Genomic DNA, 17015 nt, shown 5'->3' on the forward strand with positions numbered 1-17015 from the left:
ATACATATACATCAAATACACCAAATACATATACCACATATACACCAAATACATAATTGCATCCTACTTATATCCAATATATACCAAATACACATACATTCACATACATATACCAAATACACAATTGCATCCTACTTATATAAAATATACATACTTTCACATACATACATGTTAGCATCCTACTTACACAAAATACACATGCTTTCACATACATATTATACATACATAGATACACCAAGTACATATACTTTCATATACATACACCATTTATACACATATGTCAGATTCCACATAATATATACAAACACACATATTTTGTAGTAAAATTTTGAAATTCATATTAAATAAAACTTGTGGTGGCAGAAATTTAAGAGATGGTGTAGTGGTGGTGGTCCTCGGTGGTGACAGTACCCGACGATGACCAAGAGAAAGAGACAAAAAAAATGAAATTGACAATTATTTTGTAATTAATCACAAGGTGGAGCTGGAAATTGATGTTACAAGAGAAAGAGAAAGAGAAATCAGAAGTTGAAGCCCTACTATCGCCGAAGATGCACATCGCCGAAGATGCACAGGTGTCGACGGAAATTGTTGTTCCCCTTCGTAGGTAATCTCACAATGGGGAGTTCCACTTCGTCGGAATCTCCTTGTTGGCTGAATTGATCGTCGATGGACATAAACGGGGAAGAAAAAAACATGAGAGCAGATGGAAGCGAAAGAAGCAGAAAGTGAAAGAGCAGGCGTCGTTTTTTTTTGTTATCTACGAACAACAATACCGACGACACCTTTATGGGCGACACTTAACCCATTAGCGGCGACAAACATCAACAGTGTTGACAATTGTGGAAGGAAGATTATCGTGTCTTTTTTTTTCCACCTTTAGCGGCAACAATTTTGACTCTTAGCGGCGACAGTTTGTCGCCGGTATTGAGTTCGTACGAAAATGAACCTCAGTTGTTGGATTAGATCGTCGATCGAACGGTTGAGATTTACTAGAACGTGTTAGTGTGAATTCGGTCCCGAAAGCATTACCGGCGACGCTATTAACGATGACAACGACTTTTAGCAGCGACTCAAGCTTAAGCCACCGCTAAAAGTCGTTGTCGCCGCTAATAGCGTTGCTGGAAATGACCTTATTTCTTGCATTGCATGGTGAACATGTTATGTTTTTTTGTTTGAGTCTTGTGATAGAAATATTGTTATTTTAAGATAATATGCATTGTTGTATTCTGGTTATAATTAGTTTAGTATTAAAATTATATCTAAAATTTATAAGCGTATAGTATATGTTTTTTTAATCATATTATATATGGTAGTTAATTAATAATGAAAGAAAATAGGTTTTCTTGAAACAAAAGAAAAAGTATTTATTTGAAGAGAGATTGAATTAAAATAAAAAAAGTTGGATGCGAAGCACAAACCCTTGGTGTTGGAGCAACGATTGTGCAACTCCCATTGCTGATCTGATAGAAACCTTCTCACACAAACACAAAACAAAGTATCGTCAACCTGACAACGCAAATGTGGCAATCGTCAATGTTAGATTCTATAGACAAGCAAAAGTTATACAACTTTTCCACACGTACAAAACCACAACGCAAATGTACCTATTTTACAGAGGTCGGGGGATTTATCGAAATTGTTTCTAGGGTTTGAGAAATCAGTGATTTTGAATGGCGTTGTTACGGAAATTGTTATCTAGGAAGCAGCCTGATGGACTTGTCGGTGTCTATGAGAGACTATACGGTAATTATTTACCCTTCTATGGAGTAATTACTTTGGTATGTTTATGTATGTAATGCGATTACCTTTTCTCTTAAACCTTTCTTCTTAAACCATCACTTCACTTCTATCTAGGTTTTAGATGCTACTTCTAATATGCGGGTTTGAATGCCGGGACAATTAGTTATATGTAATTGTTTATCGTTCAGCTTTACTCTTCAAACTATTGTCTGATTATGAACTTGTGGCATTATATTGAAGTTTTATTATTGGATGTTTGGAAGCTTTAGTGGAAAAATTGTAAAACAGTGGTCCGACACAATAAAATTGAAACTGTAAACATTAAGTTAGGATTGTGTTGGGGAACTTTCTCTTGGCCATCATTTCTCCAATTAATTATAAGGTTTTTGTTCTTGAACTTATATCATTTTTCTAGTAGATTAGAGGCAAGTATAATGTGTATACAACTGCATGTGTGTAATATTGTATGTCCAATTTCTTTATAAGTACGAATTTGTTTAAGCTTAGAACTCGTTTCAGTTTGATTTGATGACACGCCCATTTGGTGTAGTCTTTGACTCCTGTTTCAGAATTAAAACTTGGGAACAAGAAGAATACAAAGCCTACGTGGGCAACATCATAAGTAAATTTCAAGAAACTTACCCTGAATCTTCAGTCATGATTTTCAATTTTCGGGAGGGAGATGCAGCAAGCAAGATCCACCAATTTCTTTCACAATACTTTATTACTATAATGGACTACCCTCGGCACTATGAAAGTTGCCCATTGCTCTCAGTGGAGGTGATCCACCATTTTCTTAAATCAAGTGAAAGCTGGCTCTCACTTGGACAACAAAACATTGCACTAATGCACTGTGAGGTTGGTGGTTGGCCAGTTTTGGCTTTCATGTCGGCTGCTCTTCTACTTTACAGAAAACATTACACTGCTGCAAATAGGGCCCTGGAGATGGTTTATAAGCAGGCCCCACCTGATGTGTCACCACAGCTGATGTCACGATTGAATTCGTTAGCTTCTCAGTTGAGGTACTTACAGTATGTGTTAAAGAGGAATGCTGAAGAGCAATGGCCTCCAGCAGACAAACCACTCACATTAGTTTGTGTGATGATGAGAATGATTCCTGATTTTGATGGAAAAGGGGGTTGTTGTCCTATATTTAGAATTTATGGGCGTGATCCTTTGTTACATGTTGATAAAAGTTCTAAACTTCTTTTTTCAACCCCAAGGAGGAGTAAAAATGTCTGCTCATATAATCAGGTAAGATTTCCTATCATGATTGTAGTATACTATACCATTGGTCTATCTAAATTATCCTATTGCCAGCTCTAAGAATTGAAAATGTTTCTTGCGCTTGCAATATTCATTCGGTCATCATTTCTTTTTCAATGTTGGCAATGTAACCTCTTGTGACCGGCTTAACAACTTTTAATGCTATATAATGGAAATAAACGACTTGAAAAATTTGCTCATTCAGTCCCCAAAGTTCTAATTTTGGCCAATAGAGCTCTAAACATCAATATTTGTTACAATGTTGGCCACCTGACATGATATAGCTGGTGTAACCGGTATCCATGTCGACATGGCATCTGACTTGAGTACTCCTACATGAAAAGTTAGTTTATATATATATATATATATATATATATATATATATATATATATATATTTGATCTATATTTCAACTGGGTTTGTTTGGAAGAAATTATCCAATAAAAAATTCAAATACTACAATATAAAGACATAGGACCCTATTAGACCCTATTAGAGCTTTGGTGACTGAATGAGCAAATTTGACATAGTCGTCTGTTCTCATTATGTCATTAAAAAAAATCAAATTGTCATTTTTGCATAAAACCAACAAATATAAGGCTACAAAAGGTTATGATGCGGACATTGAAAAAAAAATGATGTTTAATGCTCTAATGAACACAATTAGAACTTAGGTGACCGAAGGAAAAAAAGATCATATAACTTGTTACCCATTTATGTCATTAACCCTTAACTTTTTAGAGCCATGTTTCTTATTCTAAAAGATTATCAGTCTCGGTAATTGAATTCACCTGTATTTGGATTGCACATGTTCTGACCTTTGCTATGCATTGCAGGCAGAAAGTGAACTGGTCAAAATAGATATTAATTGCCATATTCAAGGTGACATTGTGCTGGAGTGTCTTAACTTGCATGATGATGACATGGCGAAGGACGATATTATGTATCAGGCCATGTTCAACACAGCATTCATTAAGTCAAATACTTTAGTGCTTAATCGTGATGAAATCGATGTATCTTGGGACATTAAGGATCAATTTTCTAAAGACTTTAAAGCTGAGGTATTTTTCTTTACGTTACTCCCGCTCACAGGACATAATGAAAGTAAAAAAAAAAAAACTAAAACATATGAGTTGAATCATAGTACTACATCACCGCCCTTGGATTAAAAGAAATCAAGGGTCGCGATTACAAAGCGGTTTGGCATTAACAGATCTTGGCCATCGGATGAATTTCATCCAAGGGCCAAGATTGAGTGGTCATCCTCAATGATTTTGGTTTTTTTTTTGTACTTGTTAATATGTTTTATAGCAAAGCTCCCGATGAAAGCATTTCGTATTTGTTTTGATGCTTATATATATATATATATATATATATATATATATATATACACACACACACACACACATGCGCACACACTATCTGAGTGTTTTTTATTGGATGAAGCTTCTTTTCACCGAAATGGACGCTACAGCTTCTACGGTTCCAGTAGATTTGTCTTGTTTCGAAGAAGAGGGGCTACCAATGGAAGCATTTGCTAAGGTTCAAGATATGTTTAGTAGTGTGGATTGGCTTGTACCTAAAAGTGATGCGGCTTTGAATAGGCTACATAATATGGCTTTATCTGATATTGTTAATGAAATGTTGGGGATTCAAAGCACTGAATCTAGCAATCTACTTCAAACACTTCCTAAAAGGAATCAAGGCAAAGACGGAACTACAGTATCTCATACAAAGTCAAAGAGTTCATTTCTTGGTGATGAGAAGACTTCATCTGGTATTGTGGGGCCTAGAAGTGTTTCGCTTCCTAGACACTTACCATCATCAAAACAGTTACAAGCATCATTGGATGGTGGTGCAAAAGCTTTTTCATCTTTTAAATCCATGTCACCTCATATAATCTTGACATGTACACATCCTTCTGTTTCTGACAAACTCGATACACGTTTGCATGATGGTGGGACATCTTCCTTGCCTTCTTCTGTTCCAGCTTCCAGCCCACTACCTGGGCAGCCTCAACCAGCCCCACCTCAGGGAGATGGAGGTGGTGAAGCTCCTCCCGGTGGTGGTGGAGGAGGACCTCCACCACCAGCACCACCAGCACCACCAGCGCCACCAGCGCCACCCCCACCCCAAGCAAAACTAGTAGCCCCGCCACCAGGCCCACCACCACCACCACCAAATAAATCAGGTCCACCACCACCGCCTCCTCCAGTTAATGGAAACAAAGAAGGTGCTCCAGGTCCACCACCCCCACCTCCAGGTTCAAAAGGAGGTGGTGTAGCTGCTCCATCTCCACCACCTCCTATAAATAAACCACGTGCTCTATCAAGGACAACTGCTGTGAAAACTCAACCAGGAAAAAAGCTGAAGCCTTTACATTGGTCAAAAATAAATAGAGTAGGACAAGGAAGCTTGTGGGCTGAAGCAGAAAAATCTGGTGAAGCCGCAAGGTGGTTTTTTTTTTTTTTTTTGACATATTGATATTGATCCCCTACTAAGTTTTGCATTCTTATTTTTCTCATTAGGGCTCCGGAGATTGATATGTCTGAACTTGAAACACTCTTCTCAGCATCAAATCCAAATTCTGACAAGGTCTTAAAAGCAAAATCCAAAGCAGCTAATAAACCTGAAAAAGTACAACTGGTAATGATTTAATTTCCTTCTTGATTGCATGAAAAATCTTAAACTGTACTTTTGGCTGACTTCACACATCTTTTTATGGAAGATTGGCTTATATTTCGTACTTGTTGCAGATTGACCATAGGCGGGCATATAACTGTGAAATCATGCTGTCAAAGGTGAAGGCACCATTGCATGAATTGATGGTAAGCTCAAAATAGGATAAATTTATTTCAAAATTAAGTTTGTAATAAATGTTTTTAATGCTTTAGTTGTGAAACTTAACAGGAACATGTCCTTAATTTGGATGAATTAGCAATGGATGTTGATCAGGTGGATAACCTTATAAAGTTCTGTCCTACAAAGGAGGAGATGGAACTACTTAAGGTGTATTTACATTCTACATTACATTACATACCCATATTTTTGATTCATAGTATGCCTTACATTTATTTGCTTAGGGCTATAAAGGAGACAATGAAATGTTGGGCAAATGTGAACAGGTACATAGTACCATATTTCTGGATTTATGTCATTAGTATGTAAATAAATTCGGGGACAGCAATGTGAAATTTTAATATCTGATTTCTTGCAACAGTTCTTCTTAGAGCTAATGAAAGTTCCACGTTCAGAAGCGAAGCTTGTAGTTTTTTCATATAAGATACAGTTTAGTGAACAGGTCAGGAGATATTATTCTTCGTGTTTCCTGCTTTCTTATATGTACCGTATTTTAACTTTGCTGTTCCTTTTGCAAATTTAGGTTTCAGAACTTAACGATAGCCTAAACGTTGTATATTTATCAGTAGAACAGGCAAGTTATTAGTTATCTGTCACTTTAATTATGCAGTTATTCAGCGACAAAAAGATTGGATTAAATTTTACCTTTTTATGTATGTTATATCAGATTAGGAGTTCTGTAAAGTTGAGAAGAGTCATGCAGACAATTCTTTCTCTTGGGAATGCTTTGAACCAGGGAACTACAAGAGGTGAGTTACTACATTTAGTTTTATTTTGTTTATATTATTTGGAGTTACAGAAAATTGTTTTGGTTTTAGGTGCTGCTGTTGGGTTCAGATTGGACAGCCTCTTAAAACTTAATGAAACGCGTGCCAGGAACAATAAAATGACTCTCATGCATTATCTTTGTAAAGTAAGACTTTTATTTATTCGTTTGTGTTTCTTTCACTTTGTTTATGGTACATATCTTGCTGTATATGTTAGGTGCTTGCAGACAAACTGCCTGAACTTTTGGATTTTTCCAAGGAACTTGGCAGCTTGGAACCTGCATCAAAGGTTTTGTGGCATTCACATTTATTTTTTTTAATTAAACATTTTTTAGTTTCTCTTTTGTTGATTACAATGATATATTTATTTCAGTTACAACTAAAAATCTTGGCAGAAGAGATGCAAGCGATTACAAAAGGACTAGAGAGAGTAGTCCAAGAAAAGAAATTGTGTAAAAAAGATGGACATGTGTCTAAAAAATTTCGGAAGGTATGCACATAAAGTTGTTAAGAGCCATAAATGGAACCTGTCAATGGAATTGGATTTTGGGGGAATTGGAATCCCAAGGAATTGCAGCCTATCATGCGTTGGTAGGAAATGCAATGGAATTCAATAATAAAAGTTGAATATTTTTTTTATGTTTAAACTTTATATATATATATATATATATATATATATATATATATATATATATAATGAGGTTATTTTGGTCCTTTAATAAAAAGAATGGAATTGGATCCGATGGAATTGTATTCCTTGTACTTGGCAACCAAACACGTCATGCAATGGAATCTCAAATCTCAAACTTGCCCTTGTTATGTTATGGGCTACCAATAACTTCCACCACTGTTTTAAGTTGATCTAGAGGTTATTGGACTAGATTTAGACCATCCCCTTTAGCAACTAAAACATTGGTTGGTTGTCCAAAAGATTTAAAAAGAAAAGAAAAAATCACAAAAACCCACATGTCATTTATTTTTCCTTTTAGTTTATTTTGTTTATTAAATTTACTTTATAAATAATTAGATGTTATATTTATAAAATAAATAAATAAAATATGCTCAATTACCTAAAAACAAATTCTCTACAAAATGATACCGATGTTGATATATTTTTTATAAAAAGATTGGCTTGGGTTTGTTTGCTAATGGGGTAAAGTTTGGGTTTAGTTGGGTTGTGTAGGTGGAATAGATAAAATTAGTTTTTTTAACAGTAAATGTTTTTCTTTGTTTATCATGTTCAGTCTCTGAAAAAGTTTTTGGCTTCTGCTGAACCTAACGTGAAGGAACTGGCCTCACTTTTCTCAAAGTTGGTAGGTATAAAGAATTCCTGTAAATATAAAGATAGCTATAAACATCCCAGTTTTTAACACTGCACTTTACACAGGGTAAAAGTGTGGATGCTTTAATTATTTACTTCGGAGAAGACCCTGCCAAATGCCCATATGAAAAAGGTAATCAATAACAGAACAATTTATGTTCATGATAAAATATTCATTTGTTACAAATTGATTTCCAGTTTCTAAGTTGTGATATTGTTTTCAGTTGTTGACATTTTGCTTAAGTTTGTGAGAATGTTTAATCAAGCCCATGATGAAAACTGCAAGCAAATTGAGGCGGAGAAGATTGCAGAAAAGAAGGCGGCACAGAAAGCAGCCGAACAAGAAAGATTAAAGGCAGCTGAAAAAGATAAGTTGAGAGCAGAAGAAAAAGAAGAGTCAAAAGTACAAAATCATTCCAAAATGGAGTCAGAACTAATAAGAAATAAAACTCCTATAGAAAGTGCCGAATAATTTTTTTTTCTTTTGCTCTTTCTATATAACTAAAAATGGTGGAAAAATAGAAGCGGGTTCTGGTTGCAGCAGCCAGTGCATGTGTTCCAGCCTTCTTTGCTGAAAAAACTGGTAATGATCTGGTGTTGATTGATTAAGAAGAAGAGTTCCCATGGTGAATCTCTGCAATGTAAAGTTGTATAATACATTAATACAATAGTTTTTTGCTGCAACTGATACTGCTGGAGCATCACCAGACTGAAGGTTAGTCTTGATTTTCAAACTTTCATCAAGAACTTGAGAAGATTTTATGTCTATTTTTTTTTTCATTTTATGATGGATTTTATGTATTTTGCAGCGAAGAGAAATGGGTGCGAGTAATTTTTTGTAGTTGGCATCTTGTAAATATATAGAAACCTTAGGGTTGCAGCCGAGACAGTAAGATGTAGAAAGTTTTGTAATATTTTAGTGTGATAGCATCCTAGGTCTCACCCATTTTGTAGAAAATTACAGTTATATCTATAAGATTTTGTAGTTCTTTTATGGAACATGAGATTCCCGATGACATAGTTAGAAATTTGAGTTATTTCATGTTGCATGCGTCAAGTTATCCATGAATCAGAAGAGGCATATGTGTACCCTTTTTTGGGGAACTGGTTTATACATGTTATGTTAGTTTATTATACACATGATGTAACATCTGAGGAACAGACGTATCAATATATTTTTGCTTTAGGCTACCCGGCAGGGGGACTAATAGGGCCACCCATGGGACCATTTACACCTATCACGCTTAATTATGGATTTTTTAAGTGATCAGTTGCCTCTTGCTTTTAAATGTCTTGGTAGGAGATGCATCCACAGCATTATAATGAATGCTTGATTCCAGACTTTAACCAACCTGGGAATGGTTTTACCAGGTTGGTTAAAGTAACAACTTTTAAAAAGCTTTTAGTATCATCAATATACATATTAACAAAGTACATAGTCAAGCAGCTGTGATTGTAAAAAAGAGTGATTGTTGGAATAGTAATGAAAAGTATAAACTATCATCCTAGTATCAGACACATAGAACTACCTATGATATAAATTTTAACGTCTCACACAAGGACTTCATTGGGTGCCACACATCATAGCATTACTCTCGCCTCATGAGCGTGATTAATTGTTGAATTCTTATGGGATCCGTTGTCAGCATTAAGATAGACAAATTGTGGCACTGCTTTGACTGAGATTGCCTTTTTTCTTATTTGCCACTTTGTAGATGCCAGTATGTTTATTCGGTAACCTATCTCCTTATGTAACATCGGAGATTTTTGTGACTTGATGATGAACTATTTGATAGTTCAATGGTGTTTAGATATGGATTCTACTGTCTTATGTCCATTCGATTGAAGAAATCTATTGCAAATGGTCATTTATGTGAGTTAGATCGATACATTTACTAAGACGGTGGCTGAAGTCACTATTTCCTTGTCTCTGCATTGGTACAAGTATAGGGGTAACAAGAAGGATTGTAAATTTGTAATTGGGTTAGATTGGGGTAATCTCCTTTTCTTTGTGTCTAATCTGTAAACTTTGTTCCCTCCTCTAGCTCCTTGCTATTCGGAGTTTTTATTTCAATGTCTTGCCGGTTCGAAGAAAAAGGGTTTGAACAATGCTTTGAACTCAATAAATCCACTCTAGGTCATTAATAATCATTATAAATGTTTCAGAAAAGAGTCGGATGAAACTGGTGGGAAATTTTATAGTTTTTATATGTTAATTGGTGCCCATGACGTTAAACGGGCGCGCAAATTGATGAGCTAGTTGTTGAGTGTGAAGCCATTGGGCTGGTCAAAAGGCAGAAAACATGGCAGAAAACATGGCAGAAAACATGGAAGAAAAGCAAGTCAAAAAGGTGGAAAAGGAGAGGTGATCCATATTTTCCGGATGCATGTTTCATGGCTGCTTTTCTTGTTCAATTGTTTACTTCAGACTCTATATATGAGTCTCATCTGTATTGTAAAAATAAGCAACAAAGAGTGAGTGCAGATTAGCACCAAGAAATATAAACTCCTAGTTACCTCGTGTGGATGTAGGTCAGAAATAGACCGAACCACCTTAAATCTTTGTTGTTCGTGTGTTTAGAGTGGTGTGTTAAGTGTCTCGATCCTAACAAGTGGTATCAAAGCAAGGTTTTAGCTCCAGAAGGTGATTTTCAGTTTTTGGTCGAAATATTTTTTCGTCAAAAACGATTTTGGTGTATACCGTTGGAAAGGTCTCGTTCCGAAGATTCCGAAAATATTTTTTTCTGAATTTTTTGACCACCGGAAGACGTCCAAATCGCCGGTCAAAGGTTGCCGGAATAGTTACCGGAAAAACCAGTTTTGCCGGAGAAGACGACACTGTAGCACCGAAGTTCCGCCGGAGAAGACAACACTGTAGCACCGGAGTTCTGCCGGAGAAGACGACACTGTAGCAGACACTGTAGCACGACGTCAGCGGTGACGTCTACAGAAACTGTAGCAAGCACTGTAGCACGACGTCAGCGGTGACGTCAGCAGGTACTGTAGCAACACTGTAGCAGATTTGCAAAATTGCAGTTTAGCCCCTGAACTTTCAGAAAATTACAGTTTAGCCCCTAATCTTTCAGAAAATGGCAGAAAACAGTAAGCTTCAGATTGAGAAGTTTGATGGGAAAGATTTTGGTTGGTGGAAGATGCAAATTGAAGATTTGCTCGTGCAGAAAGACTTGGACGCAGTTTTAGGTGAAAAACCGGAGGCGATAACACATGCAAACTGGGAGATTTTGGATAAGAAGGCCAAGGCATTTATTAGACTGACGTTGTCAAAGGATGTTGCCTTCAACATTTTGAAAGAGACCTCGGCAAAGGGAATCATGGAGGCATTGTCTAATATGTACGAGAAGCCGTCGGCAACAAATAAAGTCTTCCTGATTCGGGAGCTAGTCAACATGAGGATGAGGGAAGGAAGTTCAGTTACAGTACACATCAACAATTTGAACTCGATTTTATCCAGACTTGGGTCAGTGGGAATAAAATTTGAGGACGAACTTCAAGCTTTAGTACTATTATCATCATTACCTGACAGTTGGTCCGGAACAGTTACAGCCGTTACTAGTTCCTCAGGATCGAAAGAGCTCACTTTTGAGGGAATTTGGGATTTAATTCTAGGCGAAGACGTCAGACGAAGAAATTCCGGGGAATCATCAAGTGAACAATTGAATGCGGTCAGAGGTAGAAAAAATAACAGAGGTAGTGGGAGCGGGAACAGGAGAAGGAGTCAGTCGAGGACTCGAAATGATGTGACTTGTTGGAACTGTAAAGAGGTTGGACATTTCAGGAATCAATGTCCAAAAGACAAAAAAGAAGTTAACGCTGCAGTAGACCATTCAGATGATGATGTTTTGATCTGTAGTGTGGAGAGCAATGTGGATTCCTGGGTTATGGATTCAGGTGCTTCATTTCACGCTACCCACAGCCGTGAAGCACTGCAGAATCTAAAAGAAGGAGATTTTGGTAAGGTAAGACTGGCGAACGATGAGGTTCTTGATGTGACGAGCATAGGTGATTAGTTTTTTGAAGACTCCAGTTGGTCCATGCACTTTGAAGGATGTCCGGGTAATTCCAAGTCTGAAGAAACAATTGATTTCTGTTGGGCAGTTGGATGAACAGGGACACGAGGTTAAGTTCAGGAATGGGCAGTGGAAGGTTGTCAAAGGAAATGTTGTGATAGCTCGTGGACATAAGAAGGGTTCATTATATATGGTCAGATTACCATCTGAGGGAGTAACCGTCCCAGTTCAGAAGAAAAACAAAATCCGGTTCATAGAGTCTCGTGGACAGAAGAAGGTTTGCTTTGCAGATGGCAAACCCAGAGTCACAGGTCAGATTCAGGTTGAACGTGTTTGGAACGGTTCAGAAAAACCAGTCAAGGGCATTCATAGCAGTGGGAGCAAGGGTTGTGCTTCAGCTAGAATACCCAGAACACAGTGGGTTAAGAGAACCAGTATTCCATCTGTAAAAGTCTCTCCAGATTATCTGTTTCACATGGAGAGTGTCGTTTGTTCTCAGGATGTTCCAGGATCGGGCAGTTCATTTCAGTGGGAGCCGGTGGAGACAGAGAACAGGTCAGTGGCAGACTTAGTCATGACTGATGTGTTGGAGCTAACGGAAGCTTCAACTAGCCTTCAGGTAAATTGAAGAGAAGGCCAGGGTAACTAGGAAGGAGTCAAGATCAAAAGTTTTTACAGAAATACAGATACACAGTTGAAGCTATGGTGAAGATTGTTTCGTGGCTTCAAGTGGGAGATTGTTGAGTGTGAAGCCATTGGGCTGGTCAAAAGGCAGAAAACATGGCAGAAAACATGGAGGAAAAGCAAGTCAAAAAGGTGGAAAAGGAGAGGTGATCCATATTTCCCGGATGCATGTTTCATGGCTGCTTTTCTTGTTCAATTGTTTACTTCAGACTCTATATATGAGTCTCATCTGTATTGTAAAAATAAGCAACAAAGAGTGAGTGCAGATTAGCACCAAGAAATATAAACTCCTAGTTACCTCGTGTGGATGTAGGTCAGAAATAGACCGAACCACCTTAAATCTTTGTTGTTCGTGTGTTTAGAGTGGTGTGTTAAGTGTCTCGATCCTAACACTAGTTTTGACACGTAGAGAACTATTAACGTTTGGAATAATATCGAATCTCTATTATGGATTGTTAATAGTCCTCATATACTCCTTAACATTACAGCTAGCTTAGTTAAAGGTTTTTTAAGCTTTGGGACTTCTGCAATTAATTATAAATAGTTTTGAAAACTTCTAAAAACACGATTTTAAATTATTATTCTATAGTAGTTCATATATATGAGGTATCCCATTCTACATTACTATTATGTATATCCCATTCTACATTACTGTTATGTAGAAGAGATGGACAAAAATCATACAAAAATGTTTTTTTTTCATCCTTTACTTCATTACGGTTAATTGATTTCGTGTTAAAAGTTGTTCCCCTAACAAAAACCTTTAAAATTTGAAATATCTGCTTTTTGCTATTTCAAATTGCAAGAACAAATATGCCTTTTATAAGAACAATTTTGAAAGTTGTAAAAATGAGTTCCAAAATTGCAAAATGAAATTAGCCCTTTTTATTATTTAAGGTTTTTATGTGGTGGGAAATAATTTTTAGAACGCCGAAATATTCATTCAAGGAATCAATTAGAAAGATCTAGCAAATTAAGTACAACACGAGCTAAAAAATTACAAGCTAACATGGAAGAGGAAACCAAGCATGCTAATATAACATATGAAAATTAATTATCTCGAAACTTAATCCAAGAAAAAATAGTGGATTGAATATCACCCAACAAATCGTGGAGATCAAAGAAGAGAAAATCTTGTGTTTTTTTTTTTTTGGTGAGATCCCCATGGAAGCCTCCACAGCCTATAACAATATAACAAATCATGGAAGGAGTTTTTACCCCCAAAGACCGAATCACACCAATTATGGGCCCAACTCCAAGCAGCCTTGGACAAAAACAGCATAGGAAGATGTCAACATCCTCATTTGCGCTGTAGCAGGAAGGACAAGAGAATGAATAAGGGAGTGGGAGACCACATACTTAAATTCAATGAAGGAAAGGGAATGAAAATATTGACATAAAAAAAAAGAGGGGAAGGAAAAGAATTATTCCATGTTCCCGAGTTCGAAGGAAATGAGAGGAAAATTTTAAGTTTTTGTGTTCCCGAGTTAGGAGGGAAAAGAAAATAAACTTAAAGATTTTCCTTTCTCTCACTTTCTTCCCAAACCCGCCAAATTTGGGAGGAAAATTTGTAAGGAAAATATGGCTTCAAAATCATTTCCTTCCCCTCACTTCCCTTCTATTACTGAAACACGATTTTCCTTCGACATCCCTCACTTTCTCTCCATATCCCTCCTTAAGTAGAACTCGGGAACAAGGCGTAGGGGATGTGGGATACCATTTTGCTCAAGTCTCCACAAGAAACAACTGATTAGTAGGAATTTATTGATTCCACTGCACATCAACATTATCCGGTGAAATTGAAGCATAATCAATAGCCTACCTTAGGGATTTAACAGAAAGAACATTAAAAACATATCTCGTCCATTTCTAAGTATCATCTTCATTTGTGTAACAAAGATCATTTGATAACAGTTGTCGAAGATAAGCCAAGTCTTTCTTTTTCGTCTCTTTATGAATGTTTCTCTTCCACACCCGATTCCACGAAGTGCTCCATTCAACTAGCGAACAATTTCTTTCCCCTCCACTATATACGATTAAATTTGTCTCATCTCTGATCCACCTATTCTAGGAACTAATAGCAACATAAAATTGACAACACATGGTTAAATTGTCGAGTCTTGTATCTTTTCTTGGATGATTTGGAGCCCAAAGGAGAACCACTCTAATATAGTATCACCTAAGATCAAGCTATAGCCATAATGACCTTAAACATCTTCCTCTTCTTTTGGAAAAACCGAACCCTAGAGAGGTGGGGAGGGGCTGCCGAATTCTTGAAGGACCCGAGAGGAAGAAAGGGAAATAAGGGAGGGAGAGGTCGGCTATGTCTTTTTTTTTAACAGCAAGAATTTTATAGAAAACAATCTAGCAAGAAGCTATAATTACATGAGTTTGATACATTCTCATGAACGGTTAAGACACCAATCGACCCAGTTAAAGAAATGTCCTTTTCTAGATCAGTATTTAATCCATTCGAAGGCCAACATCTTCACCTCGCTAGCTAACATACGACAACTCTTAACCTTGCCATTAAATATTTTATCACACCTGTAAGTCAAGATAATCCAAGCAAAAGCAAAAAGCACAACCGGAACAACCTTGCTTACACACCCAGGGATACCAGAATAAGGGAATAAGGGGAATAATTATCCCTTAAAATGTGAGATAATTACTACTAATTCAAATATATAACAACTCTCCAAAATTAATCTACCGAGATTTCCCCTGTTAGCACATGGTACCAATTTTTCACAAATTTCCTGATTTGCTTTCCTCTTGTAAATGAACCTTATTGGTGGTTTAGCATTACAAAAACCCCCAAAGACCCACCTTGTACTCAAGGTGGAAGGAGGGAAAAAGATTGAATCGTTTCCATGTATTCCCAAGTGGCTTCGTCTGATGGCTCCTTCCATCCGTTTAAGACCTCCCTAATGACCCCTGAGGGAAGATTTTTAGTACGGACTCCAAGCAATTCATCAGGTTCGGCACCCATTCCTAGTTATCATATAAGGCCTTCCGGTATACCAACAATGAAGAGGCTCGTGGTCTACGTGGCCACGAGCGTTGTTCGTGCACACTACCCCGGCCTATCGTCGTCGGGCGATTTCATGGTGGTTCGTGGTAGGGAAGACGCAAGACAACGACCAATGAGAGAGAGGGTCTCTCTCAGCCTTCTTCTTCTTCCCCCATCTCTTTCTCTCTCCGTTCTCTTTTCGTGGTCGTGTGATGTATATCAGAGTTTGTTCGTGGTTCATGATGGATAGGTGGAGGTGGAGGTGGTTCATGGCCCGTTTAATGTATAACAGATGGCTTAACTGTTTAGGAAGGCCCAACAGACAAACGTTGCCCCCGTTAGCAAGCTATAATTTTGAAATATGAATGACAGAATGTATATGTGAGGAATCTGCAAGATTAGGATGGTAAGCCACAACACCAATCTTCTTAATCATAGGAAATGGCCCATAAAATATGAGAGATAACTTCTCATTGGTTCTCTTGGCTAACAAACATTGTCGGTACGGTTGTAATTTCAAATATACCTGATCCCCAATTTCAAAGTGTACATCACGCCTCTTCTTATCTTCCATGTCGTTCATCCTTTTTTGGGTTCTTAGTAAATTAAACTTCAATTCGTCTACTGTTGCATCCCGTTCCATTAATTTCTCATCAATAGATGTTACTGGACTTTTTGTCCTGCTATGTGTTTAATCAGTTTAGCGGGTTCCCTCCCATACAAGGATTTAAATGGAGTACATTTAAAGGAAGAGTGATGAGGGGTGTTATACCATAACTCCGCCAAAGGTAACCATCGTGCCTAATCTTTGGGTTCCCCTGAATAAAACATCGCCAATAGGTCTCGACACTCTTATTGAACACCTCAGATTAACCATCCATCGGAAGATTGTAAAATGTGATAAGCTTGAGCTTTGTGCTATGCAAATGGAACATTTTTTTTTTCCAAAATCAGCTCATGAATATCTTATCTCAAGAAAAAATAGAAATGGGAAACCCATGGCGTATTACTGTAGGTGATTTTCGTGTTATCAACATATTTTAGTGTAATTATTATTAATAATGAGTTATGTCAAGCTCCATTACTAATCGAGTTTGGAGGTGCGGGGTGCACACTCGGTGTGATAAATTTAAACTTGTGAATATAGGGGTCCGGGGGTAGCTCCCCTAGGTGCAGGGTTCCAAGGCATTGCAGCCCCTTGGTGGGGTCTAGGGGCAGCACCCCTAGTGGGGTCCAAGGGATAGAGCCCCTGGCGATGGTATCAATGTGATGTCATAATTGATTATGTCTTATAACCATATATCCAACCACTTGTTTTGGCGCCAAAATTGTAT

General features: G+C 37.3%; 1 protein-coding gene across 1 annotated transcript; it reads left to right on the forward strand.

Moving 5' to 3' along the window:
• Nucleotides 1-1419: 1419 nt before the first annotated feature.
• On the forward strand, nucleotides 1420-8964 carry LOC145129688 (formin-like protein 18). Its single transcript, XM_079064463.1, has 18 exons — nucleotides 1420-1746; nucleotides 2294-2997; nucleotides 3846-4070; nucleotides 4456-5462; nucleotides 5538-5655; nucleotides 5766-5837; nucleotides 5920-6018; nucleotides 6093-6134; nucleotides 6230-6310; nucleotides 6392-6442; nucleotides 6536-6617; nucleotides 6687-6781; nucleotides 6853-6924; nucleotides 7009-7125; nucleotides 7880-7948; nucleotides 8023-8089; nucleotides 8181-8671; nucleotides 8766-8964. Exons 1-17 carry the CDS (start codon nucleotides 1674-1676, stop codon nucleotides 8426-8428), a joined length of 3222 nt encoding a protein of 1073 aa, XP_078920589.1. The 5' UTR covers nucleotides 1420-1673; the 3' UTR covers nucleotides 8429-8671; nucleotides 8766-8964.
• Nucleotides 8965-17015: the final 8051 nt, after the last annotated feature.

The sequence above is a fragment of the Lactuca virosa genome, chromosome 8, assembly GCF_052849685.1.
Source record: "Lactuca virosa cultivar CGN04683 chromosome 8, Lactuca_virosa_CGN04683_v6, whole genome shotgun sequence".
NCBI classification, from domain to species: Eukaryota; Viridiplantae; Streptophyta; class Magnoliopsida; order Asterales; family Asteraceae; genus Lactuca; species Lactuca virosa.